Source organism: Myotis daubentonii, chromosome 8, assembly GCF_963259705.1.
Source record: "Myotis daubentonii chromosome 8, mMyoDau2.1, whole genome shotgun sequence".
NCBI lineage: Eukaryota > Metazoa > Chordata > Mammalia > Chiroptera > Vespertilionidae > Myotis > Myotis daubentonii.
This window is the reverse complement of record NC_081847.1, coordinates 38847492-38865867: the sequence shown is the minus strand read 5'-3', so window position 1 is coordinate 38865867 and position 18376 is coordinate 38847492. Positions and strand designations below refer to the sequence as shown.

The 18376-nt window shown below is 46.0% G+C and overlaps 2 protein-coding genes across 4 annotated transcripts in view; one reads left to right on the top strand and one right to left on the bottom strand.

Annotated features, from left to right (window-relative positions):
• Positions 1 to 4697: 4697 nt before the first annotated feature.
• On the top strand, positions 4698 to 9082 carry GHRH (growth hormone releasing hormone). Its single transcript, XM_059707511.1, has 4 exons — positions 4698 to 4792; positions 5101 to 5205; positions 6610 to 6729; positions 9067 to 9082. The coding sequence occupies exons 1-4, from the start codon at positions 4713 to 4715 to the stop codon at positions 9080 to 9082; spliced, it is 321 nt and encodes a 106-aa protein (XP_059563494.1). The 5' UTR covers positions 4698 to 4712.
• An 8661-nt stretch (positions 9083 to 17743) lies between these two features.
• Positions 17744 to 18376, bottom strand: part of RPN2 (ribophorin II) — a 57275-nt gene continuing 56642 nt past the window's right edge. For all 3 annotated transcript variants that reach the window (XM_059706108.1, XM_059706104.1, XM_059706107.1), the window contains one exon: positions 17744 to 18072. In XM_059706108.1, coding sequence (XP_059562091.1) covers positions 18060 to 18072 — 13 coding nt within the window. In that variant the 3' untranslated portion in view covers positions 17744 to 18059. The remainder of the gene's footprint in view (positions 18073 to 18376) is intronic.

Sequence of the window (18376 nt, the reverse complement as noted above, 5' to 3'; positions counted from 1 at the left end):
AATCAGTGAATTCTAGCTCTTTAGACGGATCATGTGGAATGTGTCTGTCAACAGCTATTTTATCCTCGGTGATGCAACCTCTATTCTACTCTTAGCATAAGCTGGATTCTTACTGCTTCCCATCTCTGCCCAATGGGATTTTCAACCCCATGGATTGGGTTCTCACAGCTCAAAGGGCACAGTGGTGTCTTGGCCCATCCCTGGGGCGCTTGGTTTATGGCAGATGCTGTGCCACTTGGTTGACCAGACTGCATCGTTGCTCGTTCTGAATGAGCAAGGGCTTCCTGTGTTTCCTATGACTTGCCCCCCAAAGTCTGCCCTCTTATCAGGTTATTTTCTACTCCCTAAGCCAGGGGCGGGGAACCTTTTTTCTGCCAAGGACCATTTGGATATTTCTAACATCATCCATGGGTCATACAAAATTATCAAGTTAAAAATTAGCCTGCTGTATATATTTTTAAAGTATATTTTATTGATTTCAGAGAGGAAGGGAGAGGGAGAGATAGAAACATCAATAATGAGAGAGAATTATTGATTGGCTCCCTCCTGCACACCCCCTACTGGGGATCGAGACTGCAACTCGAACCCAAGTATGTACCCTGACAGGGAATCGAACCGGGACCTCTTGGTCCATGGGATAATGCTCTATCCACTGAGCCACCGTAGCCGAGCCTGCTATATTTGGTCAAACATTTCATTAACTTACCCCTAATGCCTTGGCAGGGCCAGACCAAATGATTTTGTGGGCCTTTTATGACCCATGGGCCGGACGGTCCCCACCCCTGCCCTACACCATTGAGTGTAAGGACAAGCCAACCAAGCAGGTGTTCCTGTTTGTCCTCCCTTTCTTCCCCAGAGACCAGTGACGAAGGGCAAAAGATTTCCGTTTCCTCAGAGCCCTTTCCCACATGCAGGTGATGAATTCTGAAGTGCCCCATGAATGGGGAGCACTGTGAATAGGGTATTGTATCTGGGAGGCTGCCCTGCGGAAAGGAGGAAATCAGGTGGCCTGGGAATTGCGAGGGCCATTCTGAAGTGCAAGCACCGAAACTAATTTGATGGAGAACCATAGGTAAAGGCCCTCTCCTCTCTGGGCTCATTTCCTCAGCTATAAAATGAAGATAGCCCCAACGGGGAAGGGGAAGGTGGGCTGGGCAGGCCAGGAGGGCACAGGGGCTGAGAATCACTTTGGGAGGCCAAGGGGCTTAGGCCAAGAGCAGGGATTTTGGCTTATTCTGGAGGGAGTGGGGTGGGAGGGACTTCTGTGAAGGCAAGTGGGGTTGTTAGGGGCATAGATGTGCTCAAGTCTTTTTTTTCTTAAAATATATATTTTATTGATTTTTTTACAGAGTGGAAGAGGGATAGAGAGTTAGAAACATCCATGAGAGAGAAACATTGACCAGCTGCCTCCTGCACACTCCCCACTGGGGATGTGCCCGCAACCAAGGTACATGCCCTTGACCGAAATCAAACCGGGGACCCTTGAGTCCGCAGGCCAATGCTCTATCCACTGAGCCAAACCGGTTAGGGCTGTGCTCAAGTCTTTAAAAGATCAGCAAAGAGCCCAGCTGGCGTGCCTCAGTGGTTGAATGTCAACCTATGAACCAAGGTCACGGTTCGATTCCGGGTGAGGGCACATGCCAGGGTTGTAGGCTCAATCCCTAGTGGGTGGCGTGCAGGAGGCAGCCAGTCAATGATTCTATGATCATTGGTGTTTCTATCTCTCTTTCCCTCTCCCTTCCTTTCTGGAATCAATAAATTTATTTTTTAAAATATAAAATAAATACATAAAATAAAAGATCAACAATGAAGAGAAAAGCCCAGGCTGAAGCTGGGAGATAGGAAAGGCAGTGGTTGTGTCAAGGGGCTCTCCTTGCCTCCAAACATCTCCCTGCTTAGGAAAATCTGGAGATGGACTCAGGTTAGGAAAGGGGGAGCCACATGGAAAGTGTGTAGAGGACAGACACTGAAGGTCCTTGCTTTGGGGATCAAAGGCCTAAGTGAGATGCAAAACACATCCAAGGGGCTTGTCGCGTGGATGAAGGTGCAGGAGCTCTGGGTGGCATGGCAGGTGGATATCAAGGGGCAGCCCTCAGGGGCAGATGCCCGTTCTCATCTTTTCTCTAGCCCAGTCCTTATCAGGGGCTTAGCAAGTATTTGCAGGATAAGGAAACTTGGACTTGACACGATGAGAAAAACTTCCTAATAGGAAGAGCCACTTGGAAATAGGACAGACTTGCTTAGAGGTAGTGAGTGTTTGAGCAGGAACTGGAGGGTTGTCTGGAGTCAGGTGGAGGGAGGCTACACATCAAGAAAGGGCTGAAGACAGGCCTGGATGGTGGCTCCCTCCAGCTCTGGGGGTGTGGGGATCCGCCTGCATTGAGCTACCTCATTGTGCTCCCTTGGGTCTCAGGGTATCCCTGGGTCAGGACCCAGTGTCTGGGAGAAGGGGGATGGTGCCCTGAGAGGGCAAGTGAGCCCAGGAAAGGAAGGTGGACCCTGCCAGAGCTGAACCGGCTTGTGTGAAATCATTCCGAAGTAGGACCAGGGAGCAAATCGAGCAATGTAGGGTAATCGTGAGAAAGGTAGGGTCCTGCCTTTGAGGGGGTGGGGGGGCAGGTGGGGGCTGGTGAGGCTTCTGGATGGGTTTGTATCCCCATGGAGTGGATATCCTACTGAAGTTGGGGGAGGGAGCCATGGGAGATGGAAAGACCCAATTCCTTGGTGGCTGAGTCACACCAGGGCAGGACTGGGTTGACAACGGAGCACCTCCCCGCCCCCTCTGCCCCCTCCCTCCTCAAAAAGAGGAGGGCTCTTTCCCTGTTGACAGTTCTTCCTCTAATTGCAGAGTATGGTGTCAGCAGGCCCCAACTAAGGGCAATTATGTGATCTATGAGATACTTCCGCTGCACAAGCTCCCCAGGCTCCTCGGTCTCTTTCAGGACTCAAACTCTTCGGTGAAATATAAGTGTCTAGAGCAGTGATTCTCAACCTGTGGGTTGCGACCCCTTTGGGGGTCGAATGACCCTTTCACAGGGGTCGCCTAAATACATCCTGCATATCAGATATTTACATTACGATTCATAACAGTAGCAACATTACAGTTATGAAGTAGCAACGAAAATAATTTTATGATTGGGGGTCACCACAACATGAGGAACTGTATTAAAGGGTCGTGGCATTAGGAAGGTTGAGAACCACTGGTCTAGAGTAAGATTTATAGACTTCCCTTCCCTCCAACGCCACACAAAAACAAAATAGCCCATGCCTAAAAAGACTACCTGAGCAGGTCTAATATTAGATCAGCAAAGCAAAATTTTGTGGCGAATTCCCCACACTACAGGGGCCTTGGTTCATCAAATGCTCACAAGAACCCTATGCAGTAGGCGGAGTTATCAATTCCATTTTATGGAGAGGAAAACTGAGCCCCAGAAAGGAGAAGTCACTTATCCTGGGATGCACAGCTAGTCGTGGCAGAGCCTGAATATGGACTCAAATTTGTCTCACTCAGAGACTGAGCTGTTAACCCTGCTCAGTACTGTCAGTGCCACACAGGGGGGTGGGGAGTGACTTAGGAGAGACTAAGGGAAGGTGATTGCTCTTCCGCTATCCCTTGCTGAGGCTTGAATTCCATGTATAATGCCTTACAGCAGTGGTTCTCAACCTTCTGGCCCTTTAAGTACAGTTCCTCATGTTGTGACCCCACCATAAAATTATTTTCGTTGCTACTTCGTAACTGTAATGTTGCTACTGTTATGAATCGTAATGTAAATATCTGATATGCAGGATGGTCTTAGGCGACCCCTGTGAAAGGGTCGTTCAGTCGACAAAGGGGTCGCGACACACAGGTTGAGAACCGCTGCCTTATGGGCTATTTTGTAGGGGCAGTTCACCATTATTTCTAATTTTCTGTTCAACCCTATGAAGTCAGCAGGATAGCTTTATCATGCCCATTTTACAGTGACGCAATGAAGCATAGTAACATTCATCTCAGGTAAAAACTGCTGTTTGAATTTTAACCCAGCTATTCTGGCTTCTGTACACACCTGCTTGCTTAAACAATAGGGTAGTTACCTCAGTTTCCAGATTGAGACCCGGAAGCTCACATAAATCACCCCATTATGTTGCCAGCCCACATCACAAAGGTTATTCTCCTGTGTCTGAGGGCCAGAACCACAAAATTGCTTTCCTTAACTCAGTGGCTCTAGGAACTGAAAGTATAGATAACCTTTAGAGATTACTAACTTTGCTCAATTTTGCTTCTATAAAACTGGTTTTGCAAGGTAATTCCACATGCCAATGTCTAGCAGGATGTGGTTTTTGCCTTTATAAGCTGGCTATTGCTCTCACGCAGGCACTACAAGATTTGGAGAGCATTTGCCCCTTCATAGCCGCCGGCTTTGAAATAAATGTGGCTCCTTAATTCGACTTCTTGAGGCATCCTTGTGTGATTCTCAGGGTACACTGCAACAGCAGATGGAGAAAATGAGATCAGAACTTGTGACTGACAGAGGCATAACTTGAACCCAGGTCTGCCTGACTTCCAGAGTCTGGGTTCTTCTTCCTACCCCACTCTTCCAAAGGACAAGGACCAAGGCTTGCACGAAGCCAAGTCTAGGGTTGGGCCTAGCCAGCAAAGGGCATCCCTGTGACTATGGCTACATCTGACCTCCCCTCCTATTGCTTTCCAGGTGCCACCACAAGGGTGAAGGATGCCGCTCTGGGTGTTCTTCCTCATGGTCCTAACTCTCAGTGGTGGCTGCCACTGCTCCTCACACTCCCCGACCCTCAGGTAAGCAGTCCTGCCAACAGGGCCTGGATTTCCACCACCCCAAAACCATCCCTGCTGGAGGAGGGGTGCTTAGAGGATGCAGAATCCAGCCATCAGCTGGCCTCAGCCATCTCCTCAGGCAGCCCCCACTGCCATCTCTGGGAGGGGGACAGACTCTGAGCTTCAAAGAGGTTGGCTAGCCCAGGTTCCAACTCTCTCTGGGGATGAACAGGGAAAAGGGCAATACAAGGACCTAACAGAGACCTAATGAATGCAGCCTCACCTGGGCCCACCAGACCACCCTTTGACCTTTGACTCCTCCCACATAGGATGCCACGGTATGCAGATGCCATCTTCACCAACAGCTATCGGAAGGTGCTGGGCCAGCTCTCTGCCCGCAAGCTGCTCCAGGACATCATGAGCAGGCAGCAGGCGTAAGCAGAAGTTCTAGGAATTTCTTTCCACACTGCAACTGCATCAGAGTTTGGAGGGACCAACTTTGGTTTCTTCCTCTGCAAAGCATCTGTCATTTCTGAACTTGCCGTAGCAGAAGGACCCCAGTGTCAAATCTCAGCTTACCTCTAGCTATTAAATGACTGTTGAACACTTGTTATGTGCTTCTCCCTATGCTGGGCTCCAACAGTAACAATACTGATGGCAGTTACCAGTAGATCGTTACTCTGTGCCAGAAACAAAGGCTGTGCGTTGGGCTGTTTACATGCACTTGGCACAGTGCTGGGCAGAGCGAGCCCTTGGTAGTGTTAGCCATTATTCCTCATTTCCTATTTGCTCTAACAACCCTATAAAGCAGGACTCTTACCCCCATCGTCTGGGGCCATTAATAGCTTCTAGAGGACACACACCAAAGAGTGGCAGATCTGGGTCCAAGCAGCCAAACTCCACAGCCCATCCATTTTTCAGTTTTCATTTTGAAAAAATTTCAAACTTACAGTGAAGTTGCATCAATGATACAAAGGACTTCCACATACACTTCCCCATATTCAATAATTTCTAACATTTTTATCATATTTGCTTACTCTATAGCTATAGCTAGATATAGACCTATACATACAAACACATGTGCACATTTATTATTATTATTATTACAGAACTACTTGAGAGTAAATTGCATTCATCATAACCCTTTACCCTTAAATACTACGGTGGGTGTCTCCCAATAGCCAATGAAAGGACATTCTCTTATATAATCACAGTATAATTATCACTTAGGGTCCGTATTAAAATGTCAGCAGTTATCCCAAAATGTCCTTTATAACAGGTATTTCTTTTCCTGATTCAGGATCAAGGGTTGTATTTAGTTGTCATGTCTCTTTAGTTTTTTTCATCAGGAACAGTTCCTGTCTTTTAGTCCTGATGAATTTGTTTAATAAAGTCCAGTTGTTTCTAGAATGTCTCTCATATTGGACTTGCCTGATGCTTCCTCACGATCAGTAGAGTCAGAGTAAGCAACAGAAGTATCCTTCTCAGTGCATTGTCTCAGGAGACACATGAGGTCGATTTGTCCCATTATTGGTGATAACTTTGATCCCTTGGTTAACATGGTGTCTGCTGGGAGAAAAGTTAATATTTTCCCTTTTGTAATTAATAAGTAATCTGTGGGGAGATATTTTGCAAAAGTCTATTTTGGAGCCTCTACTCTTCACTACATATATACTGCCTTCCTAAATGTTGCTGAATCTAATTCAGTTGGATTAGATACCAGATGTCAGAAAAGGGACACACCCTGCTCTGCTCACTTTGCCCCGGCCCTTCCCAGGCCTCTCCACATCCTACCCAAGGAGCAACCTCAGCTGTTTCTCTTTTCTCTAATGGAATAGAGAGAGAAACGAGGAGCAAGGAGCAAAGGTGTGGCTTGGGCGTCAGGAGGACGGCATGTGGGAAGACCAAAAGCAGATGGCATTGGAAAGCATCCTGGCAGCCCTGTCGCAGAAGCTCAGGTGGGAATACATGCATGTGTACGCGTATGCATGTGTGTGTGTATGGGTGTGCATGCACATGTGTGTGTGTGCATATCTAGGGAGCTCCGAGGCTTCCTTCCCCAAGGATCAGCAGGAAGAGGAACCTCCTCCTCGCCAAAAGCATGGGGCTCTGCCACGCCCTCCTGACACACCTCGGGAACTGGAAGAAGGGGAGAAAATGTGTGATAGCGACTGGATCTTATCCACTGCTGTGTCTCCATGTGTAGTAAGAGGCTGGGCTCAGCGTCTGGGTCCAAAAACGTAACTTACTCAATCGTTCTGGGATAGGACCCAAGAACCTGAATTTTAACAAGTGTTTAGGGCAGGTCTGTTGGGTGTGATCTGAGAGGTGTGCTCTGGGTTCCTTGCCAAGCTCACAAAACTATAACGTCAAAGGAAGATAGCCCTTCCCAACACCCTCAGGTAGATTAGTGTGTGCAGCACTCAAGCAGGGGAGAGAGGGGAATAACACCCCATCTCACTGACCCTCACATTCCCACTGGGAGTCAGGGAAGATGAGGAATGAGCTTTCCCATTTTACAGAGGAGGAAAACTGAGGCAAAGAAGGGGCAGCAGCTGGCTCCAAGTCAGGGACTGGCAGGCCCAGCCGAGACCTGCTGCTTCTCTTTAGTTTCTTCACAAGAAGCCCACTTGGTGGACAGTTTCCCAAGAATGACACGACTGTTGGGAGAAACTCCGCTATATTTTTTAGGCTGATTTTCAACTGTGAGCACAAATGTGTCCCAGCATGACTTTGCCAGGCACTTCTGGGCCTAGTAAGCAAATCCAGTTTCTCCATGTGCCCTCTTACCTTCCTTCCAACCTTATTAGACACCAAGAGCTCAGAGATCTCACCAACCTCAGTCCTGTGGAGATACAAGCAGCAGCAGGCTGATGGGCAGCTGCAGGAGGGGTAAGAACCAGGATGGGAGGCAGGATGCATATCTGAGCCCCAGGTCTGGTTCTGCAGCCAACTCACTGTACACAGCAAGCTGGCTGCCTGTTTCTTCCTCCGTGAAAGGAGGGGGTTAGCACCGACCACCTCTAAGGTCCCTAATGCCTCTAAGAATAATGCCTACCTTGTGCCTCTCATGCTGGGATTGGGTCATCATTCACCTGCTTTATGGCTCCCAAAAGGCCCAGTAGGGTGGAGTGACCCCAAGGAGGGCCGAGTCCTAAGAAGGCAGGCTTTGTTCCTGCAGGTGAAAAGCCAGAGGCTTCACAGAGCTCAAATTCACAGAGCAGCAGGAGGGGCCTGGAGGCTGCTATGGCCATTGTTCCCCCTCCAGCTCAATGGCTGCAAATACCAGGGTATCACTGGTGGGCCTGGGAAAACATAAAATAAGAGTAAGTTCTTCCACCTTGATAGTGCAGTCGAACGATTTGGCAGATGGCACACTTTTGCACCCACCACCCTTCATGTCCACCTAACAGCTCTGTTAGGAACTGAGGTTCAGATTTGTCTGTCCTCCTGGCCCTTAAAAACATCCAATGACTTTTATGTGCCAGTCTCTGAGCTGAGGGAATAGCAGGGAATAGGACAGCAGTGGTTCCTGCTCTCATGGAATTCATAATGCAGTGAGACAGACAAAACTTAAGTACTTGTACAGTGGATTATTTAATTTGTGATAAATGGTATGAGACATAAGGGGTAGGGTGAATGTGTGTGCCGCAAGGAATACCTAAGCTAACCCTGCAGTGACTTCAAAGGAAGTGATCAGCCTGGAATCTCAGTGGAAGAAGATTAGCAGAACTGGGGCTAACAATGAGGTTCTTTTTAGAATTTATTTCATGGCATTTGTTTTTGTCTGTCTGACATATTTTACTTAGTATAATACCTTCTAGAACCATCTATGTTGCAAATGGCAAGATTTTATTCTTTTTTATGGTTGAGTAATATTCCATTGTATACATGTACCACCTCTTATTTATCCAACGGCCTACTGATGGGCACTTGGGTTGCTTCCATATCTTGGCTTTTGTAAATAATGCTGCAGTGAACATAGGGTGTGTATATCTTTTTGAATTCATGTTTTGGATTTCTTCAGGTAAAGACCCAGAAGGCGTATTGCTGAGTCATGGGGTAGCTCTATTTTTAATTTTTTGAGGACCCTCCATACTATTTTACATAGTGACTGCACCAATTTACTATCCTACCAACAGTGCACAAGGGTTCTCTTCTCAAGAACGAGGTCCTTTTGGGACCCAGACAGTCTTAACACTGGAACATCCATCCCCCTGGTTTCAACTGTCCATGCACTAACCTGCCCTTTCTTCAGTCCCCATGATTGAGCTTGTTCTTTCTTTCTGCAACAGGAATTCCCAAGGATGAAGATTCTGCCTGTGTTGTATGCTGCCTGGAGCCAAAACACAACTGCATCCAGTTCAACCTACTTAATTTTTGACCTACTTTTTCTTTTATGAATACAATAAAATTCCCCCATCCTGGTCTGCAGTTCAATTTTCTTTCATCTTCCACCTAATTGGTATGTGTTTTACATAGTTATGTTTCCCAAAGTGGTATTACATGGTATAATAAAAAAATAGCCAACATTTACCGGACTGGGCAGTACCACCTGGGCAGCTTCATGCCTTGAATCTCATATGCTCCTTACATAGCCCAAAGGGAGGCATTGGCACCCTTCTCATTTCACAGACAAGGAACCCAGGTACAGAAAGATTAACTGGATTGTTACGGTCACAGCCAACAAGGAGAGAGCTGGGGTTTAAACCAAGGCAGTACAGCCCAGAGCCAGCCTCTTGACCATATTCTTCTATTCTGGGCCAGACTCATCCTTCATTCATTTGATGACTTGTTCGTCTATAAGCAGTATCATATATTCGTTCAACATATAGTTATAGAGTACCTACTATGTGCCAGGCATTGTTTTAGGCACTGGGAATATAGTTCCAAACAAACAGACAAAGCCCCTGACCTCAAAGAGCTTATATTCAAATTAGGGAAAGGATAACAAACACAAGTAAATATAGAATATGTCCAATAGTGGCAATTACAAAGGATAAATATTTAAGGGGGTGGGAATGCCAGAGGGCATTATTTTATCTATAATGTACACATGTACTGTGTAGTGGTCAGGGAAGGCCTCATTGATAAGGTAACACTTGAGTAAAGGCCTGAAGGAAGCAGGGTGTTGGCCTTGTGAATAACTGGGTCAAGAACATTCCATACAGAGTGAAAATCCAAAAGCCCTGAGGCAAGAGCAGGGAAGGAGGAAGAATAAGGAGGTTAGAGTGGCTAGAACAGAAAGAAGGTGTTCGAGGAAGGCAAGGAGGCCCAGATGGAGCAGGAGGTCAGCTCATGAGGACCCTGAGAGGCCATGGTAAGGACTTTGGATCTCACCCTTGGTGAGACTGGAGTCATCACAGAGTTTAAGCAGAAGAATGACATGATCGGACCTGCATTTAAAGTCACTCTGAGATGAGGTCAAATTCTGAGTACATTTTTTAAAATATATGTTTTTATTGATTTTAGAGAGGGAGAAAGGGACAGGAAGAGAGAAACATTGATCCACTGCCTCATGCACAGCCTGTGCCTGTACTAGGGATCAAGTTCGAAACCCGGGAATGTGCCCTGACCAGGAATCAACCAATCACCTCTGGATGCATGGGATTACCCTCTACCAACTAAGCCACACAGGCCAGGGCTCTGAATACATTTTTTTAAAAATATATTTTATTGACTTTTTACAGAGAGGAAGGGAGAGGGATAGAGAGTTAGAAACATCCATGAAAGAGAAACATCGAACAGCTGCCTCCTGCACACCCCCTACTGGGAATATGCCCGCAACGAAGGTACATGCCCTTGACCAGAATTGAACCTGGGACTCTTCAGTCCACAAGCTGACGCTCTAGCCACTGAGCCAAACTGGTCAGGGCTCTGAATACATTTTTAGGGTAGAACTCATTTGTTGATGGATAGAGTATGGGGATTGGAGATGAGTCAAGAATGACTCCAAAGTTGTTGGCTTGAGCAACTAACTGAAAGGATGGAGCTGCCATTTAGGAGCTTAGAGGATGGGAGAGGAATTCGGAGATGGGTTAGACATGTGGAAGTCTAAGTGAGGATGTTGAGTAGGCACCTGGATATCCTGAGTCTGGAGACTGGAATTAGGAGAGAGGTCTGGGCAGCCAGTTTGGTTTGGCAGCTGTCACATTTAGATGGTTTTTAAAATCAGGAAAGTGATTTAGATCATCAAGGAAAAAGTACGGAAAGAATAGAGAAGAGGTCCAAGAATTGAACCTGGGGCACCCCCACATTTAAAGTTTGGAAAAAAGATGAAGAACTAGCAAAGAAGACTGAGAAGGAGCAGGCAGTGAGCTACTGGGAAAATCACAAGAGAGAAATTTCAGAAGTCAACTGAAAAAAAGTGGTTCAAGAGGAAGAGAATGATCTGCTGTACAAAGTCAGGGTCAGGTCAGTCTGAAGGGTCAGGTCAGTTGAGAACTGACCATGGAAGTGACCATGGAAGACACTGATGACCTTGGCAAGAACAAACTGGGTGGAATGGTGGAGGCAAAAGTCTGACATGAGGGGGTTCAAGAGCAAATGGTAGGAGATTAATCAGAGCTGGCGAGTATAGACCTAGCTGTCCAATATGGCAGCTACTAGTCACAGGGGCTACTGAACACTGGAAATGTGGCCAGTATGAACTGAGACACGCATTAAGTGTAAAATAGACACTGGATTCCAAAGACAACATGAAAAAAATAGCTCAAATTTTGTTTTATATTGATTACATGTTAAAATAATATTTTGGATATATTAGGTTAAATAACATTTTAAATTTTTCATCTGTTCCTTTTTTGGTTTTTTATTGTTGTTACTAGAAAATTTTAAAAATCACCCACATGCTTTGCATTACATTTCTATTGGACAGCACCAGTAGAGATAATTCTTTCATTTTTGCTATAAAAGGAAGATGAGAACTGAAGTCACTGACCAGAGGTACTTACGTCAGTGATTGTTTTGCTGGTGGAAATGGTGTTCTTTCAGAGTCTCAAGAAAAGTGTGGGAGGATGAGGTCTGGTGGTAAGATTTATTTGGGTGGAAATAGAAGGCTACCCTGGGTTCCCAGTGTCTCATCTCCATCCATTCCATCATGAAAAAAGTCCAACCTTGTCTTTATCAGGCCCAGAAAAGAATGTGTCCAGACATTTTGCGCCATTGGTTTGGTCCATGTTAAAGCTTAGTCCATTCCAGTCTTTGTCCCCATCCAGCGAGCATAGTCTGTTTCCTGCTGCACTTTGGCTGGTGCTGCCGTACCCAGGCTCACACTGTCTGTCATGGGCCTCAGGTGGCTGCTGGGGTCACATGGCTGCTATGGAGAGAAAACGCACAGGCCAACTGGGCAAGCACATGTTACCAGGTGAGAGAGCACTTTGTTAAACTTGGGTTATATTATCTCCGGCTTGGGGAGGACCGGGTGGGCTTTCAAACTAACCAATCAACTTCCCAATCATTTGGGGGCTTCACTGGGTACTCTCCCTAACCAATACATTTCCTAAATCTTCCCTGGCGGGGGTGGGGGTCTTTGTCCCTGTCCAATCCAATCCTTTTCCCAGGCTACACAGGCAGGTCTCTGCGGTTGCCATCTTGGCTTTTACTGTGCATGCCTCCTAGAAGCATCTCCCCTGTGCCATTTTGGTTTCTACTGGGCATGCGCCCAACAGAGGACTTTTCCCTTTATTAAAGTTCTATCTTTCCCCCCAGTAATCTGCAGGGAACTGCCCTGGGGACTGTGTATAGCTCTCTAGTGAAACCGGCCCAATATTGGATTCAGCTTTCCAGATTATTACGTTTCATGTTTGATTCCCATTGTTCCCTTCTTTTATTAATATCTAGCTACCTACACTAATATCATTACTCAACTTTTTCTATTTATGAACCATTTCACTGGGCCAGATATTTCCACACATCACCAACCCTACCCTGCCTCTTATTAGAATCTGAACTTTCTAGGTGGATCAATATGTTATAACGGTGTCCTACCCTGCCTCTTATTAGAATCTGTGAACTTTCTAGGGGGATCAATATGTCATACCAGTGTCGTTAGAAGTAAAAATTCATTGAGTTGCACACTTAAGATTTGTACATTTTACTATAAGTATATGAAATATTTTTTTAAAAAATGTGGAAAGTCTGGATGATGGGATGTAAGTTTGATTAAAAGTAGAAGAATCACAGGTTTTAGTTGGTGGGGACTCAGAGATGAGCAATGCCACCCCCATCATTTTCCAGCTGGGGACACACAGTCCTGTGAACTTCCCTGCCAGCACCAGAATAGAAAGCCTTGGTTCTTCACAGCAGCGGTCGCCAACCTTTCGGACCTCACGGACCACCAGTGTTCCATGGACCACCAGTTGGCAACCGCTGCTTCACAGGGTTTAGATCACCTGCTCTCCCTGGAAGCCCAGTTTACCTTCCAAGAGAGGATGTGAATCGTGGAACAGCCTCAGCAAGGGGCCACTGTGGCAGAGGAGACAATACGAACAATGGAGAAACAAAAGCCCCCTGAAGAAAAAAAAAAGGCTGGCCATTGAGGGCGGGCAGCTCACTTCAATCAAGAGCGCAGACAGCTGAGAACCTGCCAAGGAACAGGGGACGCACTCAGGCCAGCCCCCAGCCTACTCCATCCCCCAGCCCCACCTGCTCATCTCTTTCCTCCTCCTGTCTCCACAGAAGCAAACACTGAGGGCTCTCTCAACTTCCATTAGTTTTTCAAATGAAATCGTGACCATTTGGGACCCGCTGCTACTTGTGGTTTTCGAGGTGAATGCAATTATAAAGGCAGAAACCATGATGGCAACAATTCCGGTGCTTTATCACCATTAACAACGACACTAATGGAGTCTTAAGAGACTTAACCCCTCTCCACAGAGGTGCTGGGAGCTTCCGTCCCATGGGGATCCTATTTAAAACCAAAAGCTATTTTTCCCCCTAAAGAAATGCCCTAATCAATGAGGGACTCGTCGCTTTCAAGGATAATCCCTTATGGTTGTACTAAAGTTCACAGAGAGGTTTCCCATTACTTCATTTGCTCCCTACCACAGCCCTCAGAGAAAGGCAGAGCAGGGTGCAGGCCTCACATGGAGGTGAGAGGAGCAAAACCAGGAACTGATTCCTGATTCTAGGGTAGTGCTCTTTGTTGTTTCAAGACTCCCAGCCCCTCAGGAAACGTGAGCTGGGCAATCAAGTGAAATAAAGAACAAGCAAACGTACATGAACCTGTTATAAACGGTTTCCTGGGCTCCGGCTAAAAGCACACAGGAAATAACAATAATACCTACACTAATCAGAGCAGAGTCCATGCTAAGTGCCAGGCACTGTGGTATGTGCTTTGGGTGTGAGCCCAATTAATCCTTAGAAAGCCCTCAGAGGTATTATTCCCACTTTTACTGATGGGACACAGGCCCAGAAAGGTTAAAAAAACAAACAAAAAAAAGATGTCTAAGGACACACGTGAATTAGGGAATTCAGAGTGGGTCAGTTGGACTCTAAACTGTTGTGCTTAGTGCTCCTTAGAGAAGGCCCAGCACTACTGTGGTGTCAAAGAAAAACCAGAGACGCACAGCAGTAAAAATGTGGTTAAAACAGGTTTTACTCAGGACTATTGCAACAGGGAAAAAGAGACCTCAGTACAGAACTTGACTCAATTCCAAATACTGCCTAGGCAAGCGAGAACTTACAGCCAAGGAGGAGGGTGGGGATCAGTGGGTGGAAACTTTAAGAAGAAATGCCAGGGGTCAGTGGGATTCTGGCAAACCGACCTAACAGGATTCCCGAAGGCAGGTGAGGATGATCAGTTATCACTTGGGAAATGGTGGAGAGGAACCAATCAGATATCAAGGTGATCAGACATTGAGTGTGGGGGTTTCTGGTTAAATGGACTCAGCAGGCTTCTTCCTCAAACTAGATTTTAGAAGGAGGTGCACAGATGGGCCTCGGAGTAGATTTGGAAGCCAGACTAAAGATTGGTCAAGCAAAGTATCTTTATCAGTGGTAATTTGAGCGACAAATCCAGTGGATTTCATTAGCTATAGGAATTAGCCCACTGTCAGCTCCGGTCTTCCCAGATTCTCTGTGCAGCCTTGCTCCAGAGCTGGTGCTAAGAGCCCTTCCAGAAGCTTCACCAGGTGGAAAGCCAGAGAGAGTGCATGTGAGGTGAGTTTCTGCCTCTGCCATATCCCAGCATAAAATTCTAGTTCCCTAGAATTTGTCGTTGGTCCTAAAATAAAATCTATTCCCTTCACCATGGCCCTTAAAAGCCGTATTTGACCCTGGCCAGTGTGGCTCAGATGGTTGGAACATCATCCTGTGCACCGAAGGCCACTGGTTCCATTCCCAGTCAGGGCTCATACCCAGGCTTCGGGTTGGGTCCCCCGTTGGGGTGCATACAGGAGGCAATAGATTGATGTTTCTCTCACATGGATGTTTCTTTCTCTCTCTCTCTCTCTTCCTTCCTCCCTCTAAAATCAGTAAAAGCATATTCTCGGGTTAGGATTTAAATTAAAAAAAAAAGCAGGGAGCATTTTCTTAATCCTTTGAGATTTTGCTTCCCAGCAATTGTCATGTTTGGCTCAAATAAACTCATAAAAATTCTTTAAAAAAAAAAAAAAAAGGCAGTATTTGTTCAGTCTTCTGAGGATACTCTTCTCCTTGCTAACTTCGCCCTAATTGCACTGGCCTACTTTCAGCTCAAATATGCCGAGATCTTGCCTCAGAGCCTTTGCACTTGTTAATTCTCTGCCTGGAGTCCTCTGCCCCAGCTCTGCAAAGGTTCCTTCTTGTCCTTCAGATCAGTTTTGCTTTCCCAGCCCCTCTAGATAAAACTGCTTCCTTTAGCCCTAGCTGGTTTGGCTCAGTGGATAGAGCGTCAGCCTGTGGACCAAAGGGTCCCAGTCAAGGGCACATGCCCGGGGTTGCAGGCTGGATTCCCAGTGGGGGGCGTGCAGGAGGCAGCTGATCGGTGAATCTCTTATCATTGATGTTTGTCTCTCCCTCTCCCTTCCCCTCTGAAATCAATTTACATATATATATATATAATTTTTAAAAAAACAAAAAACTGCTTCCTTTAAAGCCCTTCTCATGTTTGTAATCATTTTGCTCCCTTTCCCTATACCCTCCAGGTTCTAAGTGGACCAAGGGCAGGGAATATATGTCTTGCTCATTGCTGTAGTTCTGGGCACAGCACCAAGCCTGGCACGGCACAAATGTCTGCTGTTGCCTGATTCTCCAGTTCCCTCGGGGTCTGCAGGCCAGCCTGACCCAGCCTTGGTGCTCCTTAGCCTTGCCAGCCCTGCCTCTAGGAAGCCGTTGCCTGACTTCCTTTCTTCCAGCCACTGCACTTCCATCATCAGGCCCAGTTCCTCTTCCCCATAAGGCTGTCCATCAGGCCTCATCCGGTCTGTCTTCCAGAACTGTACAGGTCTGGTTACAGGGGTAACCAGCAGTCCGCCCAGCTCTCATCCCTTCCACACCACTCTAAGCTGAGGTCCCTAAGGGACACTAGAAGCCACCCAACAGCATCACATTTTCCCCTCAGGGTGGGATAAGCTAAAAGTTTTTTTTTTTTAAGCAAGGCTTCAGTCCTATGTCCACAGGACTGAAGTGGCAGGTGGAACAGCATGCTGTGGTATGCGGACTGACACCTGTGAGGGGCGGGGCTCTGGCACACTGGGAAGTGCTGGCCCCACCCATTGGGAGCTGCTATTCAGTTCCAGCTGATTATTACCGACTCTGAATCCAAAACCCCAAACCTAGATTTTTACATGAACTTTCTCAATTTGTACATGTTAGCTACTAATTCCATTTAAAAAAACTCACTATGGGCCAAATAAAATGTATCTATAGGCCACCAGCTGAGGTGAGGCCTTCTTCCCATCTTAGAGGCATCCCTGTAATCGCCCACATGGCCCTCTGGGCTGCAGAATCTCATTCAGAACAAGCCCCAAGTTCAGTACCTCCTTTTGCCTTTTCCCAATTTCCTCGCTGTAGTGAAGTCCAGCTTGAAAAGCAATCTGAATAAAAAACACTCTCTACCCCCAAATTCAATACTGTTAGGATTAGCTGCATTTCAAAAGTTATCTAAATGTATTAGTTATGTTTCAATTAATAGAATTAGCAGCAATGAGCCAAAGTACATGACTTTGGGCCAGTTAGGAAAGATGCCAAGCACTGAGCCAAGTGCTTTAGATGCATGAAACTGCTTGTCAGATGAGGTTATTATGTCTTTTACTGAAGAAAAAAAGGAGGCTTAGAGAAGTTCAGGCCCTTGCCCAAAGTTCCTCACCCTAATAGTGGTAACAGCAGGTCTGCCTGACACTGAAGTCTATACACTTAACCACATCAATTCAACGTTACTTCTCTAAGTGTTGTTATATAACCCCTATGTGATGGTGGTCCTGGGCACAACCTCACAAGGGGTGTTCTTGAGATGTGTGTGATCCTCTAAGACAGTGGTTCTCAACCTTGGCTGCACATTAGACTCACCTGGGAATCTTTTTAAAATCCTGATTTCTGGACCTCATCCTCCGGAAATTCTGTTCTTTGTTACTAATGTTGTGGCCCCACCCCATAACAAAGAAACAGAATTTCCGGAGGATGAGGCCCAGAAATCAGGATTTTAAAGATTCCCAGGTGAGTCTAATGTGCAGCCAAGGTTGAGAACCACTGCTCTAAGAGCTAAGATAATGCATGTGGTCGGCCTTCTTTTAAGATAATCCCTCCCCTTCCCCATTGCACATTGACACCAAACTTTTAAGACAAAAGCAAAGCCTTCAGATACCAACAGGGCCCCTATGCAGACGGTTGGTACCCAGGGCTGGAGAAGAAACGACACTGGCTTTTCCAGGTGAGAAAGACCAATGTGAAAGGGCCTGAAGAAATGTCCTGGCTATTGTGTCAACAATACTTCCCAACTAAGTCCTCGTGTGTGTGCCCCAGGAGTCCCACAGTCCAAAACTACTAGAATAAACTCTCAATCAAGCCTTTGTTCCCATTATTCCCTTTATTCCAAAGCAGCTTTAGTTGGGTAAGTTAAGAATATTCACAGCATCCTGCTAGGGCATCATGCCAAAGAAACAGAGTATCTGGCCTCACAGGAATCTGCTGTGTTGGGGCAATAAAAAAAATAAAACAAAATAAAAAGCAAAAAAAGTCTAACCACAATTTCAACTTAGATCTTTTTAAATAAAGTTTGTTTTTAATTCCTCTTTTCAAACTGAATTGTTCTTGATTTCTCTTCTTGACATTCATTTCAGGTTTCAGAGTTTCCTTTTGACTTCAGGAACTAATGTGCTGTTCTGAAAAATGGAGACAAATGCAAAATTATTGAAGGTTTCAATTTACTGTCATTGTTCCTAACCGGTGACAAGAGAGAGACCAAGGTACTCTCCTACTATAAGTTCCCATTAATAAAGGAATAATTATTTTTCTATGAATTCTATTTACTTATGCCCCATCTCATTTCACAAGACTAAAAGAGCTAGTTCAAACTAAAACTGATGACAAGTTAAATAAAAATAATGAAACAAACTTGATTAACTAAGAAAGTGATATGTGAAAATTTAAGATGAGGTAATTCCAGGCACACCTCTCACAGTGTAA

Coding starts and splice junctions, on each gene's coding strand:
- GHRH (XM_059707511.1), top strand. CDS start 4,713: ATGCCGCTCTGGGTGTTCTTCCTCATGGTCCTAACTCTCAGTGGTGGC. Junction 4,793..5,100: donor TCACACTCCCCGACCCTCAG/GTAAGCAGTCCT, acceptor CCTCCCACATAG/GATGCCACGGTATGCAGATG. Junction 5,206..6,609: donor ATCATGAGCAGGCAGCAGGC/GTAAGCAGAAGT, acceptor CTAATGGAATAG/AGAGAGAAACGAGGAGCAAG.